General features: G+C 38.6%; 1 protein-coding gene across 17 annotated transcripts in view; it reads left to right on the top strand.

Annotated features, from left to right (window-relative positions):
• Window positions 1-23,232, top strand: part of CCDC91 (coiled-coil domain containing 91) — a 394,283-nt gene that overhangs the window by 347,122 nt on the left and 23,929 nt on the right. For 7 of the 17 annotated variants that reach the window (XM_059886497.1, XM_059886503.1, XM_059886499.1 and 4 more), the window contains one exon: window positions 10,031-10,227. The exons of 6 other annotated variants lie outside the window; for them this stretch is intronic. In XM_059886497.1, the coding sequence (XP_059742480.1) occupies window positions 10,031-10,225 (195 nt within the window). In that variant the 3' untranslated portion in view covers window positions 10,226-10,227. Of the gene's footprint in view, window positions 1-10,030; window positions 10,228-13,541; window positions 13,713-14,867; window positions 15,015-16,537; window positions 16,600-23,232 lie in introns of those variants that run through there. 4 more of the 17 variants (XM_024991849.2, XM_024991852.2, XM_059886498.1 and 1 more) reach the window with 4 other exon arrangements.

The following is a 23,232-nucleotide window of genomic DNA, read 5'->3' as shown; positions in this document are numbered from 1 at the left end:
GTATCTTTACTTCTACTGTTGCCCTCCAAAGTCTTCTCTTAACACAGTAGGCAGAGTCATTTTTTGAAACTTAAGTCATATTAGTCACTTCTCTGCACAAAACCTTGAAACAGCTTCAATTCAGTTCAGTTCAGTTGCTCAGTCATGTCCGACTCTTTGCGACCCAATGGACTGCATTACACCAGGCTTCCCAGACCATCACCAACTCCCAGAGCTTGCTCAAACTCATCTCCATCTAGTCAGTGATGCCATCAAAGCATCCAGTGCTGCCATCTCATTCTCTATTGTCCCTTTCTCCTGCCGTCGAACTTTATTGGCATTAGGGTCTTTTCCAATGAGTCAGTTCTTCACGTCAGGTGGCCAAAATATTGGAGTTTCAGCTTCAGCATCAGTCCTTCCAATGAATATTCAGAACTGATTTCCTTTAGGATTGACTGGTTTGATAACCTTGCAGTCCAAGGGACTCATGAGTTTTCTCCAGCACCACAGTTCAAAAGCATCAGTTCTTCTGCACTTAGTTTTCTTTACAGTCTAACTCTCATCCATACATGACTACTGGAAAAACCATAGCTTTGACTCGATGGACCATTGTTGGCAAAGTAATGTCTCTGCTTTTTAATATGCTGTCTAGATTTGTCATAGCTGTTCTTCCAAGGAACAAGTGTCTTTTAATTTCATGGCTGCAGTCACCATCTGCAGTGAATTTGGAGCCCAAAAGATAACGTCTGTCACTGTTTCCATTGTTTCCCCATTTATATGCCCTGAGGTGATGGGACCAGATGCCATTATCTTAATTTTCTGAATGTTGAGTTTTATGCCACTTTTTCACTCTCTGTTCTTTCATTTTCATCAGAGGCTTTTTATTTCCTTTCTGCTTTCTGCCATAAGGGTGGTGTCATCTGTGTATCTGAGGTTATTGATATTTCTCCTGGCAATCTTGATTCCAGCTTGTGCTTCTTTCAGCCTGGCATTTCGCATAACATACTCTGCATATACTCTGCATATAAGTTAAATAAGCAGGGTGACAATATACAGCCTTGGCGTACTGTTTTCCCAATTGGAACCAGTCTGTTGTTCCATGTCCAGTTCTAACTGTTACTTCTTGACCTGCATGCAGATTTCTCAGGAGGCAGGTCAGGTGGTCTGGTATTCCCAGCTCATTTTGAGGCATCTTTTCCAGCTATGACAGCCATTAAAACCAAGTGCAAAAATATATGATATCTAGAGCCAAATTGCTGTATTGCAGTGTACTAAACCAAGATTTTCAAGTATAGTGAAACATTGTTCAATTGCATTAGTCTCACTTTTTAAAAAAATTGTGTATTTCATATTATGCATAATATGTTAGTTTTTTGATTGGGTTATTTTTATTATTATTATTATATATTAAGCTATATGAGCTGTTTGTATATTTTGAAGATTAAACCCTTGTGGTTGCTCATTTTTTACAAATATTTTCTCCTATACTAAGGGGTGTCTTTTTGTTTATAGTTTTGTTGTGCAAGAACTTTTAAATTTAAATAGATCCCACTTGTTTACTTTTGTTTTTATTGTCATTACTCTAGAAGGTGGGTCAAAAAAAGGTCATGTTGCTATCAAAGAGTTGTTTATATCAGAGTGTTCTGCCTATGTTTTCCTCTAAGAGTTTTATTGTGTCCAGCCTTACAATTAATACTTAATCCATTTTTAATTTATTTTTGTATATGTTGTTAGGAAGTGTTGTAATTTCATTCCATTACACGTAGCCATGTGGTTTTCCCAGCACCACTTATTGAAGAGACTGTCTTTTCTCCATTGTATATTCTTGCCATCTTTGTCATAGATTCGGTGACCTTAGGTGTATGGTTTTATCTCTGGGCCTTCTATTCTGTTCCATTGATCTATATTTCTGTTTTTGTGCCAGGATACTGTCTTGATTATTGTAGCTTTATCATATAGTCTTATGTCAGGGAGCCTGATTACTCCAGCTCTTGTTTTCTTTTTCAAGGTTGCTTTGACTATTTGGGGTCTTTTCTGTTTCTGTACAAATGTCTTTCTTTGTCTGAGTTATTTCACTTAGCATAATGTTTTCCAAGTCCATCCATGCTATTGCAAATGAAATAACTTCTAGCAACAGTGATAAACTATAATTTCCTTTTCTAGAAAACAGGATTGAGGTAGAACTCATGAGTAAATTCATCAATAAATTAAATACCATATTTATATGATGCACAAGTAATATAAAATTTGTCCTTATTTTCAAGGGCTTATGAGGTGATCAGTCAAAAGATATATTTAAAAATTAATGCATTATATGAGGCAGTACAGGATTGTTGTAATACTTAACTCTGCCTGTCATTGCTCTGAGCCTTCAGATAAAGGACCATCAGGAAAGACTGAAATGTAACAGAAAAGACTATGAGAGACTCTAGTTCTTCGTTTAACCTTGAAGAACTGTGACCAACAGTACCAATTCCCCATATAATATAAAATCTCCCCTTCTGCCTACTAATAGAATGCCAAGGTTATTTAAGGTAGCACTTTAATAATTTGTGACAAACACACAACTCCTCAAATTCCTCTCCAAGCCTTGAATGGCCATTTAACCTAATTCTAGGCTCTGTGGTGCCAAAGGGAGTCTATTGTGTGAGAGTTTTAAGAGAGCTATTGTTTTCCTGGTAAAAAGGGACAGACCTCTTTGGCAAGTGTGTGTTTTGCATGTCCTTCCTCTTTTTTTTTTTTTTTCCCACATAGAGCATAGGCTAATACCTGAAGGTGCAATAGCCATCTTATAACAAAAGGAAAAAATATATATGCTGAAGATAGACAGCGTAATAAAAAGCAGAGATATTACTTTACCAAAAAGGTCCCTATAGTCAAAGCTATGATTTTTCCAATAGTCACGTATGGATGTGAGAGTTGGACTAGAAAGAAAGCTGAGCACTGAAGAATTGATGCTTTTGAACTGTGGTGTTGGAGAAGACCCTTGAGAGTCCCTTGAACTGCAAGGAGATCCAGCCAGTCCATCCTAAAGGAAATCAGTCCTGAGTATTCATTGGAAGGACTGATGCTGAAGCTGAAGCTGCAATACTTTGGCCACCTGATATGAAGAACTGACTCATTGGGAAAAAAACCCTGATGCTGAGAAAGAGTGAAGGCAAGAGGAGAAGGGGACGAAAGAAGATGAGATGGTTGAATGGCACCACCGACTCAATGGATATGAGTTTGAGCAAGCTCTGGGAATTGGTGATAGACAGGGAAACCTGGTGTGCTGCAGTCCATGGGGTTGCAGAGAGTCGGACATGATTGAGTGACTGAACTGAACTGAAGATAGCTGTGGAGAAAAATAGTCTGGTTTCTGGACTCTTTACCAGGTCTGCCCTGTATACCCCCAGGCCTTGGTGCATTAAATAATAAATTCTTGTTTAAGCCACCGTTTTTCAGATGTCTGTTGTACACAGTCTGAAGGATGAAAAAGAATGTTTGAGGTTGGAGTAAGTAAAAAAGTGAAGGGAAAAAAGCATCAAGTCACAGTTAAATTACTAATATGAGAGTACAGTGAAGAGACTGAATGCCACTAGAATGAAGTCTATATTGACTCACTATATCTAAATATACAAATTGCCTTAACTATTTTAGGAAAATTTTTAAAATTATGTTCTTTGTTATCATTTATGAATTATCAGAAAAAACTTGGCATTCTTCTGTCCATTTTTCTTAAATGAAGGCAGAATTCCATAGGTCCCTATATTTAAAAGTATTCAATAGTCCATCAGTCAGTTGTAGACTTCTTTGAGCTTTCCCCATTAAAGACCTTAAACTATCATGAAGGATAAGCTATTTCAGTAATTTTTCATGTTTTTCCAACAAGTTTACACCACAGAAATGCTCTACTCAGATGACAATTTGTCACCTGAACTGGACATCGTTTGTCAGAAGCGTTGTGACAAAGGGCCACTTCCTGTAAAGGACTAACACATCCAACATTATTTCAAAGAAATCATATTGCTTGTTTTCTGAGCTGCAATCCAGTAATCTCTGATTTAAACTAAGGACAAGGAAAATTCTCAAAAGTTGCAAAGTGTATAAGGCAGTGAGTATAGCTTTGGAGAAGGCAATGGCACCACACTCCAGTACTCTTGCCTGGAAAATCCATGGACGGAGGAGCCTGGTGGGCTGCCATCTACGGGGTCGCACAGAGTTGGACACAACTGAGCGACTTCACTTTCACTTTTCACTTTCATGCATTGGAGAAGGAAATGGCAACCCACTCCAGTGTTCTTGCCTGGAGAATCCCAGGGACAGAGGAGCCTGGTGGGCTGCCATCTAATGGGGTCGCACAGAGTCGGACACTACTGAAGTGACTTAACAGAGCAGAGTATAGCTTAATTGTATTCAAACTGAAAAATGTCAATCTCTTTAAGAAGAAAGGCTTAAAATCATGTAGTTTAATAAAAGTAGTTAGCATTCAGTACATCTCTGGTGAGAAGGAACTAGTAGAGTTTCGTGTAGAGAAAAGTGGAAGTCACTGAAATCCCTCTTTTTCTGATCCCCTTGGGAGGAGGGAAAGAATGAATAGGTGCAGCCATACACTGAAGAACATTTCCTCTGCTTTCATGGCTGAAATTCATGTATTCTAAATCTCGTAGCATGATTTGAACTAGGGTATAAATTGCAAAATTTGATTGTGATTTAAAAGTAGCTGCTGAAATAATTGATGACACCTGAATTCTTATTATGAGTAAGGTTGTTATGAAAAGAATTGGTGTTGAAAATGTCACTTTAGGAATTGAAAAGATTATTGATTGATGAGTTCTATTACATATACACATTCAGTATAAACCATAATATGATGAAATCTCTTACGACTATGGTCCTTATACTTCTCTCAGAACTTGGAATTGCCAGCTAGTAGGTTGAGGAAGGAAAGGTATACAACTGAGAAGAAAGAATAATCAAAAAACCACCCTGAATCAATTGCTTCCTTACTACAAGAGGATAAAATATTTTCTAGGAAAAGAGATAAATTATATAATCATGAAATATTTCCATGCCTTCTATAAGGTTTTTCCCCACAGGAAAGTTTTGATGCAGTGATTAAACTGTATGTGATGAATTGCTTATGTCACTTAAAAAATTCCTATGCATAGCTTTCATTCATCATTTATAGGTCAAGAAAAATTACTGTCTGGCCAGCAACTGACAAATGAAGTTTGCCAGAAAAACAGCTTCTCTGTAGCTATAAGTTAATCTGCAGAGATCATTTTGGAGTTGCCATTTCTGTTTTAGAAACTTGCAAGATGACAGATGGGTAATAGTACCGTGTGTGTGTGTTAGGTGCTCAGTCATGTCCTGTTCTTTGCAACCCCATGGAGTGTAGCCCACCAGGCTCCTCTATCCATGGAACTTTTCAGGCAAGAATACACAGCGGGTTGCCATTTCCTACTCCAGGAGATCTTCCTAGACCAGGGATCGAACCCACATCTCCTGCTTTGGCAGGTGAGTTCTTTACCACTGTGCCATAGGATAACCTAAATTATAGGCATCATAACTGGTAAAAGCTGCTTCAGTGATACTGAAAATAAGAAGTGTTACCCATTGCAACATTTGTTAATGGGCTTCTTTCCTCATTTTATCTTTAAACAAAAAAGAAGACATTTGGCTTAATTATTCAGCAAGGATCAAAGAGTCTTTGATTTTCTTATGCATGTATTTAGTTTTTCTAGATTTCTTTGCTTAAAGAGTTGTTACTGAATCAGATGATCTGGGATGTGGGAAATGCTAATGGAGCACTGAACTTTATATACCAGATTATGGAAAAGAATTTATTTTTGTGCCCTGCACTGAAGTGCCATTTTATTGGCTTCTTCATATAGCAACACAGCTGATGGAAGCATGGCCTTGAAAGAGTTATTCTGGGAAGCAAACATGATAGCAACTCAGAGAATTGCCATTCTATCTTCCCACAGTGAAAAATGAAATGAATCAAAGCATCTGTAAAGCATAAACCAAAGTGATTATTCATTTCTTTCCTTGTTTAAGAAACATGCTGTACACTCCTACTGCAGTCCTCGCCTCCAACCCCAATGCCAGTAATTGCAGATTCAGATTTACCACAACAGAGTCTGACCCAGAGCTATACCCAAAGAGCAACCACATCCAAGACACAGAAGGAAAGCCAAAAATAATGAAAGGCTCTATATCTGAAAAGATTCTTATTTAAGATCTCAGGTGAGCCTATAGAATTCTGGACCCAGGCAATCAGACATCAATCAGACATGCAGTTTCTTTTCATTTGCCTTGTATTTCTTGAAGTCCTACCAAGAAGTGCTCCAACGGAGAGCAAACAGAGGTGACTGCTTAAACAGCACCTTTGCTCCACAGGAAAATTTTCTTTAGGTAAATAGTCTTCAAGACTTACATAGATTTCCCTGTGCATAAATATGTAATAAGGCTAAAACCAAAAGGCAAATCAATGATTAAACATTTCTGAAGGCAGAGAAAATTCACTAAATCATATTTGTATCTAGTAATCACATATTAATTAAATTATCTGTTTAGTGTTTGGTGCTGGTGTGATATATAGCATCTACATATCTGCACAGTTCTTTGGTTACAAGCAATACAACTGAATCAGGCTAGGAATAAGGGATTTTGTTGAAAGGATATCCAAAGCTTGGAGAATTGTTGAAAGGCTGTACCTTAGACTTAGAAATGGGCAGAAGAAACAAGTCATCTTTGCAAATTCAGAGACAACAACATTAACAGTGGTGTCACAACGTAAGAAAAGCAAACTAGGTAGTGTACCATTATTAGATGAGGACAGAACTAACCATATTCTGTGTGTGTGTGTGTGTGCGCGCGCGAATTCCACGGAGGAGGCATCTGACTGGATTAGTTTGGCTTACATGCCAGCCCTCTGGCTAGGGAAGGGCAAGATTCCTCATTACAGCCCGTCAGACTGTACCCCATGGGGAAGAATGAATACTCAAATGAAATCTCTCAGAGGTAAAAGACCACCAAAAAAGACTTTTTAACAAATGGTATACATAAGTATAATAAATCCACCAGTAGCCTTGTACAGTGTAGACGTGCTTTATTAGAGTCTAATTTGGGCAATAAAATGTTATGTAAAGGCACAATGCATACATTTACAAGTGACTTTTTTCCTATGATGGAAATTCGAGGTTTAGCTTCTTGATATAGTGAAGGATTTGAATCTATTAGTGAATAAAAGTCTTGAGCCTACAGATCGAACTTTATAAATAGGCTTGGTTTGTAGGGAAGAGATTGAGGGGAGTAAAAAGTTTCCAGTGTTCTCCAGTTAGTGACAGCCATCTGGACCAGAAAAATATTGCATTAAGTGGGATGAATTACTAGATCCATTTTTTACTGGTAGCTTTCTTTTTGACCTTCGTAAAGTCACTTTCCTTCACTGAGCTCAGGAGGAGGGCATGACTTTGAGGCAGCAATTCTTGGAGAGGAATTCAGCTGAGCCCCACAGCAACTTTAGAATTAGTTCTGAGGTTGTATACTAGTTCATTCCGTTTACTGCTACTTCCTTTGTATGTGTTCTTGTAACAGCTCCTCTAGGATTCTGTTTGGTCTTCTGGTTTTCTTTTGTAGGGAAAGAAAAGAGGAAAGTTGAGGGGCTGAGCTGTAATTTCTACTGCCTTACCTGGTCTCAAGACTACAAGTAATTCTCTTCTCCCTCTCCACTCCTTTTTTTACCTTGGCTGAACTCTACTATTCTAGGGGCTTACCTGATGAGATAACCCAGATCCACTCTCATAAGACCTCTAAAGCTCTGTTGCCTTGTGTTTCTCAGGCCATGGCTGCTGATCTTCAGTTCAGTCCAGTCAGTCATGTGTGACTCTGCGACCCATGGACTGCAGCATGCCAGGCTTCCCTGTCCATCACCAGCTCCCAAAGCCTGCTGAAACTCATGTCCATCCAACCATCAATCAACCTCATAATCAACCAACAGTCAAACTCATGATGCCACCCAACCATCTCGTCCTCTGTCATCACCTTCTCCTCATGCCTTCAGTCTTTCCCATCATCAGGGTCTTTTCCAGTGAGTCAGTTCTTCACATCAGATGGCCAAAGTATTGGAGCATCAGCTTCAGCATCAGTCCTTCCAATGAATATTCAGGACTGATTTCCTTTACAATGGACTGGTTTAATCTCCTTGCTGTCCAAGGGACTCTCAAAAGTCTTCTCCAACACCACAGTTCAAAAGCATTAAGAGCATTCAAGGGCATCTTCATCACTCAGCTTTCTTTATAGTCCAACTCTCACATCCATACACGACTCCTAGAAAAACCATAGGTTTGACTAGATGGACCTTTGCTGGCAAAGTAATGTCTCTGCTTTTTAATATGCTGTCTAGGTTTATCATAGATTTTCTTCCAGGGAGAAAGCATTTTTTAATTTCATGGCTGCAATCACCATCTTCAGTGATTTTGGAGCCCAAGAAAATAAAGTCTGTCACTGTTTTCATTGTTTCCCCATCTATTTGCCATGAAGTGATGAGACCGGATGCTGATCTTATCTATTTAACAATTAAAAGAGTTCTAAGAGATGTCCTGTGCATCACCTGAATGTCAGACATAGCCTTACCCCATTGTGTAACAACCCTATCTCTTCTTGATGATCAGGATCACTTAGCCCTGCCTTCTTTTCCTTGCCTACAGTTGTTGGTGTGCAGTGACCAAGTGACAGTAGTAAAGTTCAGTGGGGCTTCTACTGTGTCCTATGACAGGATATAATTTAAAAAATCAGTATCTCTAAAGTCTATAGTTTGCTCATACAGTCTTCTAGTCGATGATAAGTAGCGATGCTCTTATTGCCACCTCTTTATTTTCTGGACCTATGAATTCTGCTTCTTGGGAACACAGCTCCTTATAATTGTTGTTGATCTATGGTGTATTCTGCCATCTTGTGAGTGTATTATAGGATAGCATCTTGAAGGTAGGGTCTCAACTATGCCTTCTATAGATTATTCCATCTGTATTAGACCAGCAGCTTCTGGGTGGTATAAATAGTGATAAGATTTCTACCATCATTGCTTTCTGTATGCTTGCAGGAAACATCATAGCATTGTCTTAGCATCATCGTATGCAATCTAGCTAGGGTATTAAACCCTGTGAGAGAATGCTCGCATGTCAGTAAACTCTCCCTCATCCAAACTTATATTCTGTCTCTTCTTGATCCACCACTCCCTTGTGCACAGTCTCCCACATACAGCCTCCTGTTGGCTAGGTCCTAAAGGCCCATTGAAATACAGTCCCTTTCTTTCCTTAGCAGGCACAGCACTTCCCAGGCTGGTTTATGATGTAGCTCAAATAGTGGCTTTGGTCTGGGAGCCAGGTCTTAAAGACAAGAGGTGTAAATCTTAGTGGAAGGGTGGCAGGGGAGTAGGGATGGAGGTGTGTGTCATCTTACAAGATGGAGGGTTATTTATTGTCTTCAAGCAATAAGAGAGTGGAAAAAACCCCGATGCTGGGAGGGATTGGGGGCAGGAGGAGAAGGGGAGGACAGAGGATGCAATGGCTGGATGCCATCACCGACTCGATGGACGTGAGTTTGAGTGAACTCCAGGAGTTAGTGATGGACAGGGAGGCCTGGCGTGCTGCGATTCATTGGGTCAAAAAGAGTCGGACACGACTGAGCGACTGAACTGAACTGAGTCTCTAGGTAGAAGTATAATACATGTCACAGTTTAATGGAGCTTAGTTCTGGATGATGACATGAGTGACTTAATGTGTTCTTTTGTATCATTTTATCTTATTAAGTTCTTTTTGAAAATAAAACTTTATGATCACCATTTACTTAAACATACATGACATTTAAAGAGCTAATTATAGGCTCTGTTGCTGTTTCTGTTTAGTCACTAAGTTGTGTCGAATCTGCAACCCCATGGACTATAACCTGTCAGACTTTTCTGTCCGTGGGAGTTTCTCAGCAAGAATACTGGAGTGGGTTGCCATTTCTTCCTTCAGGGATTCTTCCCGACCCAGAGATTGAGCTCACGTCTCCTGCTTGTCAGGTGGATTCTTCACCACTGAGTAACCTGGGAAGCCCATTTAAAGGCTGTCAGTTCAGTTCAGTTCAGTTCAGCCGCTCAGTCGTGTCTGACTTTGTGACCCCATGGACTGCAGCATGCCAGACTTCTCTGTCCATCACCAACTCCCAGAGCTTGCTCAAAGTCATGTCCATCGAGTCAGTGATGCCATCCATATAAATGTAAGTAACTTACTTATACAAAAGAATAAGTAGCTACGTATTATCCAAGTGAAAATATTTGGATTGCTTTTCAAAAGTGATAATTATGGGAACAAGAAAGAAAAAAAAGAAAGGCTTCAAAGCACCTGGTTACAGAATTTCTGTTATCTTTTTATCGTTCAGTCACTAAGTTATTGCACACTCTTTGCAACTGCCACAGACCAGGCTTCCCTGTCCTTCACTGTCTCCCAGAGTTTGCTCAAACTCATGTCTGTTGAGTCAGTGATGCCATCTAGCCATCTCATCCTCTGTCATCCCCTTCTCCTCCTGCCCTCCATCTTTCCCAGCATCAGGGTCTTTTCCAGTGAGTTACCTCTTTGCATTAGGTGGCCAAAGTATTTCTTATAAGTAGACATTAATATAGTATTCTCTTGTTTCAGACTACTTCTAGTCTAAAATGTTTTGTGAAAATGTATTATTTTCACTTAGTTGTAAAATCTTTATGTCTTGATAAAAGAAGTCTTCTATTTCTGGACCAGTATAGTTTTGCAAACTCTTGCAGTGCATCAGTCCTCATTCTTGCAGTCTTATTCCTTGATAATACAGGTGTACCAGCAGGGGGCATACCAGAGAAGAAGGGAGTATAGCCACCATGGGTTGAATCTTGAAATCTAAGAGGATGAAGTTGGTGTTTAGATAGGAAACAGAAATAAATGGTTTCTGTGAAAGCTTGTCATGCTTCTTAACAAATTTTCTAATTCCATTCACAAAGTTAGACTTTGATAACTAGTTGGATAATGACTTGTTTCATAAGTTTATTGAACCTGTATTATGTGCATAATTCTTTGGATAATGTAAAGAAAGATGAGATAATTATTTTTCACCCCAGAGGAACACAACATGCAGACGGCCCGTCTTGTGAAGTCTACCTTAGAACATGGGCTGGGAAGAAAACCTCAATATGTCTAAAAGGGAAGGGATTCTCGATTTCTGCCACATGTCCTCTACCAGGTTTTCTCCTTCCGAGGCCTTTCTTATCTTAGTAAATGACACAGTCACTCAAACCAAAATCCTGGACATCATCCCCTTTCCCCAATTCACATAGATTTCCAAGACTTCAAAATAATGCTGATTTCATCAACTTTTCACCTCCTCTCCATCTCATCCTCTCTAACCCAAGCTGATAGCATCTTTCAGCAGGTCAGATATGCTGCAGAGCATCTCCTCCATCTCCACAACTGTGTTGTAAGACCAAGCCTGCTTCTGTTCCTCTGCCCCCTTCCTCTCTGCACTGTATTGTCCATCCAGCATCCCACGATCTCTCTTCTCAAAGCGTAAATCTGATCATCACATTGTAACACTTGAAATCTTCCCAAGTTCTCCTAAATGTTACCTCTTCAGAAAGGCCATCCCTTAGCCATTTAGCTAAAATCACTCCGTACATTCTTCTCCACACCTGCCATGCCTTATCCCCTGCACCCCCACCCAGGACTTATTTTTTTCTCTTAGCACTTAAGAGTAACTGAAATGATCCTACTGTTTTAAATGGTCCTATTTCCCCTAAAGAATAATGATGCGCTTTAAAAGAAAAAAAGCCAAATGTTCCAGTAGATACCCTATTTTGTAGGCATTCAGTAAATATTTGCTGAATAAATGAGTGATGGTCACAGCAGGGACTGAGCCAGGGGTGGTTCCTCTTACTGAAGTAGTTGTTCTATTTAATAAGGTCCAAGAAAAACCCATACTTATTTTGCTAGCTTTGTTTTATGAAGGGCACCTTCAATGTGTCTGCATCTCATATGTCAATTTTATGTTGGGAAAAAAAAAGGGGGTGCTGTGGTCCCTTGCTGTCACTTTACGCTGCTATCAGTCTTCTGTCTCCACCTAGCCATGAGCATTTCTTGTTATTGGCAGATGAACATGCTTTTAGGCCATGAGAAAATAATAAAAGGGTCTTAGTTCTAGGGCATTCTAAGATTTTTCATAATGTTTTCAGTGCAGCTACCTTCATTCTTTCATTTTATGGAAATAGCTCTGATTGTCATTAAAAATACACGTGTTTGTGACTAGATGGATTTCAGTACTTAACATCTTGTGTCAATCTTGTTTTTTAAATCCCACTGCCAACCGCTGTGTCCTGGTTGGACCACCCATATTTGAGTTTCTGTGATGCATTCTTTTATGAATAGGGCCTTTTTTCCCTATTGGATTTTCCTACTGCTACTGCTACTGCTAAGTCGCTTCAGTCGTGTCTGACTCTGTGCGACCCCATAGACAGCAGCCCACCAGGCTCCCCTGTCCCTGGGATTCTCCAAGCAAGAATACTGGAGTGGGTTGCCACTTCCTTCTCCAATGCATGAAGGTGAAAAGTGAAAGTGAAGTCGCTCAGTCCTGTCTGACTCTGAGCGACCCCATGGACTGCAGCCTACCGGGCTCCTCCGTCCATGGGATTTTCCAGGCAAGAGTACTGGAGTGGGGTGCCATTGCCTTCTCCGATTGGATTTTCCTACCTATCGACAAATGACTGTTTTCTACTTGCAAGGGAAAAGATACTACACTGAGCGAATTTATACTCCCAGATCAATTTGAATTTCTTCTCAAGATTTTTTTTCTTTTCCTAATGTGATTTCCTTACATCTGTAGAAATAATATTCTCTAAAGCTCTAGAATCTGATTTCAAAGAGGAAGTATAATCCAGAATAGCAGCAAAAGGAATGTGGATATAGAGAACTCAGAATTAATCCCAGTTCCCTCCCCATTTCCTGCATTCCCTTTTTCAATGCCCTTGGCTCTGTCAAGCCAGATGTATTTACTGAGGCCAGCTAGCTGTCTAGCACTCGAAAAGATACTGTGGGATAAAGCAGGGGTTTGCCAAACATGATCAGCTTGCTGCCTATTTTTAAATAAAGTTTTATTGGAACATAGCTACATCCATTTGTTTGCATATTATCTATGGCTATTTGTGTGATACAAGAGCAGATTTGAATAATTACGACTGAGACATATGGCCTGAAAAGCCTGAAATATTTACTGTCTAGACTTCTGTAAAAAATATTTGCCAGCCCCTGGTATATAAAGAGGGAATTCCCTGGTGGTCCAGTTACCCCCATTCTCATAGAGTTTATGAACTGATTGAATTGGTTGTTATCACATGGAGTAATTGACAAACAATAAATGACAAATTGAGTGATACTAAGGAGAATAGGTACCACAGAATGGTTATTGGTTGGCAGATAAATCTCATCTATAGTGAAGTGATTATTTAAGCATGCTGAAGTATGGAAAGCTTCCTTGTAATTACTTTCCTCTGTTACTCTGTGCTTTTCTTTGTTGAGTCCCAGATATGCTATAACATTCAAAGATATTCACAGCATCATTGTCAAAACTTCTCCCAGAAGTATGTCCTCCATCATTCCCCCAAAGAGGTGAGTTGGAGAAATAGGAATCTTAAAGCTGCAGCATTGTTTAGAACCTTGCCCGGCATATCATAGACCTCAGCTATGCTTGAAAAAGTGAAAGAACCTGCAAACGATAAAGGAAGGTAAATTCTGTGCAAGTAATAGCTAATCTTATTGACTATTCAGAATGTGCCACCTTAGAATGGTGTTTCTCAGCAAGAAAGCTCCAACTTTTTTAATAATTAAATGGTAGTGGGCATGTAACCCACTTAGCTCAGAGCCTGACACCTGGCACATTACAAGTGCTTAGTTAGTCTTTACTGTCAATATTTAGAGTAAATTGAATATTTTATTTCAGACAGTATTATGATAATTATGCTGATGAAAGTAAGAAAAGCATATGTTAGCCATTGATTGCATCACCCTCTCAGTTAAGAAAATATTTGTACTTAGCAAGTGCATAACAAAGTGATTCACAGTAGGAAGACTGTCTTTTGATTTGGTTGTGCTGGTTATCAATAATAGCCCATTAATATTTTTTAAATATCAAGAGAAATTAACTAGAGTAGATGAAGCTGTATCTACTCAGCTGCTTCTCTTTATAAAACCTTTTATTTTAGTTTAATGTAAATTCTAAGGCTACCACTCAGTGAATTTTCACAAAGGAAGCACACTTGTGTAACCAGAACGTTAGTCAAGCAGAAAACTGCCAGCATCTCAGACACCCGGGCACTGCTATTCCCCCAAAGGGAAATTTCTTCCTTAGGAACTTACATTGTAAAGACAAACAGAGGAGATGTTAGTTAGCACATTCTTTTAATAAGTCCACAGACTCATCTAGGCCATTTGAGAATAATCTGACATTTTAAGAAGAGAATAGTCTTCAGACACTGAAGTATTTCATGCTAAACATGTCAAAGTCCTTTTTACACCATCAGCAATGTGCTTTGGCACGTTTCATATGAAAGCCTTCAGGGGCAGACAATTATTTTCCCTTCTTAAAATAGAGAAGGAGGAAGGGTTTAATTATATAAAAAAGTTCATGATTAAAAAAATAATAGCAATAATCAGTCTCTTGTGGCTTCACTAGAATAGCTATTAGTCAGTCATGCAAACTTCACCAGACATGGAGATATGGAAAGTGAATTGGAAAGAGTCTGTGTTCTGCTCTTATCTTGTGCATTCAGGTAATTTTAACTTTTTGTATTTTTCACTAATGTCTGAATAGAATTCATATATCCCCCTCCTCTTTCTCTGTTTCAGAGGCCATGCTGATCAACACTGACAATTAATTAGGTGCTCTGAATAATATATGAATATCCTATCCAAGAAAATGCTTTGAAAGATATCCAGTTTCCTATTTCTTAGAGTTATTTCCCCATCCTAATTTTTCTGTGTTTTGCTTCATGTTATATGTTTTTAAATTACTTAGAACAAACAAATATAAACAGAAGGTCATTACAATTCTTGTTCCCAAATGTTTAGTTTGGCATCTGATGCAAGGCCTCAATTGCAGGCTGGAGCGCCAGAAGCTTGAGCTGAAGACACGAATGTGGTGCACAGACATGATTCGACTTCGGCAGAGTGTTTATATTTTCCCAAGGGCCTCATTAACAAGAGTTAAGCCCTAAGCCCTGTTACTACCAACATATCTTAACAGGTTAACTTTTCTGATTTGTGAAGTAGAGTATCATCTTACATGTATACATCTTTAAGCAAGCTTTTCCCTTTCAACTGCCCTGTAAGCTACTACAGAAAGTTTGACACTCAGTCCCTACCACCTTTGAAAATGTGTTTTGTTAAATATCCCTTGGCACATAGTCACCCAAGTAGAGTTCTATTTTTCAGTAGTTTCAAAGTTAGAATCAACCTAAATGTCCATCCACAGGGGACTGATTAAATGAATTATATTATAATAGAATATCATGTGTCTGCTAAAGCAAATCTAGATTTGTTGATATGGTTGTAAAACCTCCTAGATTATATGATTCTGTATATATGAACATATTTTGCTGTATGCCTCTGTGTGAGTATTGTACTAGAAAATATATTTTAATAAACAAAAAGGAAAAAGTGATCGATGATCTTCTCTGGGAGTTGTGTTAGGAGAGATTTTGCTTCCTGCTATATCCTGCTTTGTTTAAATATATGATATATTGATTATATCTTAGTTTTAAAAAGAGAAAACAAGTTTAAGTAGACTGTTGTCTGTTTTTTATATGTCCATTATTTCAACCCTTGTTCTTTACATTTTAAAAGTATATTCAGAATCCTCTTTAGCTAAAACAGGTTTGACTTGAGTGTCCAGCAGGAGAAGGCTGGAGTTTTGGCTTCCCATTTGATCCACATCATGTTTAGAGAAAGATGCTGACCAATGAAGTTGGTTTAGCTCAGTTTCCTGCCCATTATCTGGGTGTGTTTTGGGGTTTTTATAGGATTAGAAACAATTTACATTGAGGCTTCAGGAGCATTTTCATGCTGCTCAACTCACAGAGCAATGTAAACCCACAGGACTAAGAATGGGCTTTCTGTGAAGTTAATAGGGTAAGATGAGTACAAGCACCTGGTTCCCTTCTTGTTTTCTATTTGCTAAGGAAGGCAAGTAGATAGTGGGGACAGAAACATATGTCTAGGCAAGGGCATAGTTTTCAAGGAGATATGGTATGATATGTTTTTGAGGATGTTGTTAAAATTTTTTAAGAAGAAAGGCAAGTTCAGTTGCAAGTGATTTGTGGAAATAAACCAATGAGGAAAATAATTTGTCTCTTGACTATATTATCCCATCACTATTTGCCTAATCCTCCATATTTATTTCTTGACCTTGATTTTTCCTGTGTTTTAAGTCCGATAAAGATTAAAGTTATTCTTCCTGAACACAATTCAGAGACCTGTTACCTCTTGTAATTTAGGTAAATGTTTACTTCCTTCAACAGTCACCTGAACTGGAGGTAGAAGTAACACCCTCAAGAAATTGAGCATGATAAATAGCATCCAGGTAGGACCTGTGTTGGGTTATATTCTTCAAAAAAGCCCACAGTAGTGTTTCCAGGCCAGCATTCTCCTGTCACTCCCCTCAGTCTGGGGCTGAACTTTGCGAATGCCTCAGCAAATAGAATGTGGTCGATATGCATCTGTGCATGCTAAATCGCTTCCGTAGTGTCTGACTCCTTGTGATCCTATGGACTGTGTAGCTTGCCATGCTCCTCTGTCCATGGGATTTCCCAGTCAAGAATACTGGAGTGGGTTGCCATGCCTGCCCCCAGGGGATCTTCCTGACCCAGGGATCAAACCCGCATCTCTTATATCTCCTGCATTTGGTAGGTGGATTCTTTACCACCGGTGCCACCTGGGAAGCCCGTGACGATATGACACTATGTAATTTCAAGGCTAGATAAGGCAATAAGGCTACCACCTATATCTTTTTCTTTCTTGAAACACTATCTTGTGATATCTGGCCACCTAGCAGTGACAAAATTGAAAGTAGCCTATGTGGGGGGACCAGCATCAACCATCAGATATGAGAGTGATTGAGTCCTCAGATGTGCTAGCTCCTGGCCTTCAAGTTTTCCAGCTGAGGTCCCAAACATGAAGATAAAATAAGCTGTCCAGCTGCACCATATTCCAGTTCCTAACTCACAGAATTTATAAGCATGATCAATGGTTGTTTTATACCACTAAGTTTTATGATAATTTGTTTTATAGTGATGATATTAATAACTGGTGCTGGGCCACTTCTCCACGCAGAAATGGATAAGGCAGTATCTGTAGACAAGGACAGAATTCTTTTTGAGTGATACTTTGTATCTCTACTGTGTGGCCTGGATTCAAATAGTAATTTTTATTTTTTATTTTATTTTTTTTTTAAATAGTAATTTTTAAAAGGTGTATGTAGCCAATATTACATTTGACCCTCACACAGATAGTGACAAGAGGATTGGATTTTGAAGTCAGCTGAAGCAAGCAGAGCTTGTGTATCCAGAGACCACTGAAAGGAGTTTCCTTTAGGTCCAGCTAAGCACTCCTTGAGATTCCAGGATGTTTGAGGACTCACAGTGTTATATCGACTCATGGAGCATTGCAGAATGCTACTTTTTCAGAGAGACTTCAACATCATTAGTTCTTCTAGTTTTAAAAGCCTAAAATTGTCAATGTCAAAGAAATTAGGTTGGAACCCTCCCTGTAGTAATAGATCTAACAAAGTTTAGAAAATGAGAGTTTCCAATAACAATTTTCAGTGACAGAAATGAAGAAACTTGACAATTTGCTCATTTTATTGATTTGTTATAAATTTCAAAATATGTATGATTTTCAAATAGTTTTATAAATTACTGTTACTAATTCTTTTATTCTCCCATTCATCCTGAGTATATCTACACACAGAGGAGCATGGCGGGCTGCAGTCCATGGGGTCACAAAGAGTCAGATGCAACTGAGCACACACACACACACACACACACACCATACAAATAAAAACCGTTATCCATTATTTAGAATGCAAACCTTTATCACATGTGATATTGTACTTTATTAATTAGATTATGTAATTTTAAAGAATAGCCATCACAGTGTGGTGGTTTAGTCACTAAATTGTGTCTGACTCTTGTGACCCCATCGATTCTAGGTTCCTCTGCCCATGGGATTCTCCAGGCAAGAATACTGGAGTGGGTTGCCATTTCCTTCTCCAGGGAATCTTCCCAACCCAGGAATCGAACATGGGTCTCCTGCCTTGCAGGCAGATTCTTTACCGACTAAGCTATGAGGGAAGCCCTATCACTAGTGTACTATTTTTTAAAATGATTTGCAAGCTTTTAAAATCATTTTAAATAATTTATACATCTATTTGAAGGTAAAAATATTAAAATCTTGAAAATTTTGAAAATGTATGACAGTATTTTTTTCTAAAGTGTAACTGCTAAAATAGTTATTTTTTTCTCTTTTTGTTCTTTATTCAATAAATTCATCAAACATTTAGTCAACACCCCATATGCCAGGTACTATTTTAAACATTGTAGATATAAAAGTAAATATATCAGAATCCCTATTTTCCTTAGGATTTTCTAGGGAGCTTACATTTTAATAGGCTGTGAGACTGACAATAAGTACATGTATATTTTGGTGGAATCAAGCTGGAATCAAGATTGCTGGGAGAAATATCAATAACCCCAGATACACAGATGATACCAGCCTTATGGCAGAAAGCAAAGAAGAACTAAAGAGCCTCTTAATGAAAGTGAAAGAGCAGAGTGGGCTTAAAACTCAACATTCAAAAAACTAAGATCATGGCATCTGGTCCCAATCACTTCATGACAAATAGATGGGGAAGTAATGGAAACAGTGAGAGACTATTTTTGAGGGCTCCAAAATCACTGCAGGTGGTGACCGCAGCCATGAAATTAAAAGACACTTGCTCCTTGGAAGAAAAACTATGACCAACCTAGACAGCATATTAAAAAGCAGAGACATTATTTTGCTGACAAAGGTCCATCTAGTCAAAGCTATGATTTTTCCAGCAGTCATGTGAGAGTGAGGATGTGAGAGTTGGACTATAAAGAAAGCTGAGCGCCGAAGAATTGATGCTTTTGAACTGTGGTGTTGGAGACAACTCTTGAGAGTCCCTTGGACACCAAGTAGATCAAACCAGTCAATACTAAAGGAAATCAGTCCTGAATATTCACTGGAAGGACTGATGCTGAAGCTGAAGCTACAATACTTTGGCCACTTGATGCAAAGAACTGACTCATTTGAAAAGACCCTGATGCTGGGAAAGATTGAAGACAGGAAGGAGAAGGGGATGACAGAGGATTAGATGGTTGGATGGCATCACTGACTTGATGGATATGAGTTTGAGCAGGCTCCGGCAGTTGATGATGGACAGGAAAGTCTGGCATGCTGCAGTCCACAGGGTCGCAAAGAGCTGGGCAGGACTTGAGCGGCTGAACTGATAATGTTTGGGGATAATAAATGTCATGAAGAAGGATCAGGAGTTACTGATGCAGATGAAGAGTAGGGATGCTCTTTTAAAGTGAGTGAACAAAAAAAGAAAGTGAGTGAGAGCAGGCCTCAGTGATGAACTGAGTTGGCATTGAAGAATAGACATGAATATAGACAGTGATCAAGTCATGCAACTGTCTAGGAGAAGAACATTCCAGATAAAACACCAAGAGCAGTGGGCTGATATAGAAGACTGCTTGGTTGTATTTGAGAAAATGTAAGAAAGACAGGATGCTTGAAGCAAAATGTGCAACAGGAAGATGGTTAGGAAGTGAAGTTTGAAGTGTTTGCCCAAAAGAAAACTGAAAAAGGGGATTTACATTGAGATGTGACTGATCTCTATCAAATGCTATCATGGACTTATAATTGAGCAGTCCTTAATTAGTGTTATCTCTGATGACTTAACAATGAAAGGACTTCAGAAATTATAATTTAAACTCTGAAAAGGCTCAATGAATTTTAATTTTTAAATGCATATTTTCAGAGAAGTAAAATGGAGTGATCACTGTTGAGCATAACATATATTGCTAGGATGAAAATGGTAGGGAACACTGAGTGAATATAAAAGTTTAAAGAAAGAGGAAGAACAATGTAAAATTTCCAGATTTTAGAGAAGAGTATGCTTATATACTTTTTAAATGAGCTTTTAATTATAGTAAAGTTCTGCTTTAAAATATTTTCATTGAGTCTCTTTTTCACATTTTAAGAGTTGTGAAATTGCACCTGGCTTATTCATACTCAAAATCAGGCACCTGCAATCTCTTAATTAGGAGCAAGTTTCCAAAACAAATAATCCTTATTTTTACATTAAATTTGTTCACTTCATTTTCTGTCAATAGTTTGCTTGCCTATAAAATATAAACTGAGTTTTAAATATTTTCTTCAAGATTAATTTTTGTGGTTTTATCCTTTAATCAAGTAATTTATGTCAATTTTCTAGTAAGTTACACTTTAAGTGGTTGTTATTGATAACTATCATTTTGGTATTTTGATTATCTGATAAACATACTTCTCAATTCTATTAAAGCTTCCATTTTTGCATTACCAAAGACTATTTTGAGATGGATGTAACTAAAAATTATGTGGTTCGCTTTGTAATGACTCAAGAATACAGAAAATTTAGCCACTGAAGTGATCCTTAATATTTATTTATTCATTCATTCATAGTGCTCCCTCTCCCCAGCACCCCACCCCCACCGTTTACCTTTTTTGGATTAAATAGCCAAATAATGAGAACCAGATTTTGAAATGTTGCTTTGCTGTGATTTTTTTTTTTCAAACTTTATTTGAAATGTGTTTCATTAACCCTTCCAACAGCTTCACTATTTGATTTGGACAACAGAAGTACTTTGTAGTCTTTAGCATGTGTAGATACCTTGTAATAATTTTTTAATTAAATGTTTTCTTCATTTTTCCTGTACTTTCATGTATGTTAGCAACAATGCATCCCTGGTGGCTCAGATGGTAAAGAATCTGCCTGCAGTGCAGGAGACCTGGTTTGATCCTTGGGTTGGGAAGATTCCCTTAGAGAAGGAAATGGCAACCCACTCCAGTATCCTTGCCTGGAAAAATCCATGGATGGAGGAGCCTGGCAAGCTACAGTCCATGGGGTCTCAAAGAGTTGGACACGACTGAGCGACTTCACTTTCATGTATTCTAGAATCTGAATAGTCCTTTACACTATTATTTATTCTCCCTATACCATTTACTAAAGTTGATTTAAAAAGATATGCTATGCTATGCTATGCTAAGTCACTTCAGTCATGTCCGATTCTGTGTGACCCCATAGACGGCAGCCACCAGGCTCCCCCATCCCTGGGATTCTCCAGGCAAGAACCACTCCCCATAAATACTGTTTTCATTAAATATTCATCTTCTATCACAAAGTATTGGACATTAATTCAGCACGACAGTATGAGTTTAGACTCTGGAGCCAAGAACTTGTATGTTCTGAATATAGTTTACTGCCAGTCCTCAGATACAGAACTCTTTGATGTTCTAATTTCCTCATCTGTAAAATAGGAGTGATGATCAGAATTGTCAGTACTTAGTTTCCATTCTACTTTTGAGACTTCTTTTGAAACTACTAAATTTACCTGATGAAATCAATATTTTGTACAACTTTGTACAATTCTTTTGCATAACAACAGTTTTAGTACAAGGAACCTTGTGGAGTGATCATCAAATAGTGGGATGAAGTCCCTCAAGGAAATGAAATGCCAGTCAGCTTTCTTTGCTTTCCAGGATTTCATCCCTCTTTTTGATGGGCCCAGATTCAATGCAATCAGTTGTGACTTTGTTTCCTATCTATAGGATACACGTAAAATCTATTTGTAACACTCCCCCAAAGAACTCAATTCTTCTGTTGACTTTAACTGAGCAAGACTCCAAACATGTCTTTTCTTAACTGTGGTTCAATATTCCTTAAAATATGAATACTAGATTGGTAATTTTGGAAGTAATTTATGAACTAATGAACTCTTGGCAATCCCAGCTTTAATGCCACCTCTGAGGAAGAGTACTTCTGCAGAGGTCTCTAATATCTGCATTAGTGTAGTGGTCTTCCTCCCTAAACAGTGTCCCTACGTTTTCTCATTTCTCTCTCAGCTCACGACATAGGTAATGCTGGACACATGATTCATTTTTATGTAAAGCTCTCTGATCACTGAAAGGTCTACTTTTTGTTAAAAATTGTACTTATATATATATATACTCAACATAAATTTTAAAATATACTTCAGTGTTTTCTTTGACTAAATGAAGAACTATATAGATTTATCTTTTTAGTAGTTTTAGGTTTATAACAAAATTGAGAGGAAGATACAGAGATTTACCATATACTCTCTGCCCCCAGAGATGCACCGTCTCCCTGTTATCAGCATCCCCCACAGGTTCGTACATTTGTTACAACTGGTGAACATACAGTAACACATCGCAGTCACTCAGAATCCACAGTTTAGACTGGGATTCATTCTTTGTATTGTAAATTTCATAAGTTTTGACAAATACATAATGATATGTGCATGCTAAGTCACTTCAGTCGTGTCCAACTCTTTGTGACCCTATGGACTGTAGCCTACCAGTCTCCTCTGTCTGTGATGATTCTCCAAGCAAGACTACTGAGTTGCCATGCCCTCCTCCAGGGGATCTTCCCGACCCAGGGATCAAACCCGCATCCCTGCATTGTAACATCATACAGGGATCAAACTCATGACTTGCCACCCTGTAACATCATACGGTTTATGTTTACTGTCCTAAAAATCCTCTGTGCTCTGCCTATTCAACACCTCCTACTCCACCCCAACAACCAGTGATCTTTTTACTGTCTGTGGGTTTTTTCTTCAACAAAATGTCATATAATTGGAATCATATGTAACCTCTTCAGATTGGCTTCTCTCTCTTATTATTAGGCATTTACGGCTTCCCAGGTGCCGCTAGTGGTAAAGAATGTTGCCTACCAATGCAAGAGACATGAGAGATGGCAGGTTCGATCCCTGGGTCAGGAAGATCCCCTGCAGAAGGGAATGGCAAACCACTCCAGTATTCTTGCCTGTAGAACCCCATGGACAGAGGAACTTGGCAGACTACAGTCCATGGGGTTGCAAAGAGTCAGACATGACTGAAGCTACTTAGCACA

Source organism: Bos taurus, chromosome 5, assembly GCF_002263795.3.
Source record: "Bos taurus isolate L1 Dominette 01449 registration number 42190680 breed Hereford chromosome 5, ARS-UCD2.0, whole genome shotgun sequence".
In the NCBI taxonomy this organism is placed as follows: domain Eukaryota; kingdom Metazoa; phylum Chordata; class Mammalia; order Artiodactyla; family Bovidae; genus Bos; species Bos taurus.
This window is presented reverse-complemented; position numbering and strand designations above follow the sequence as displayed.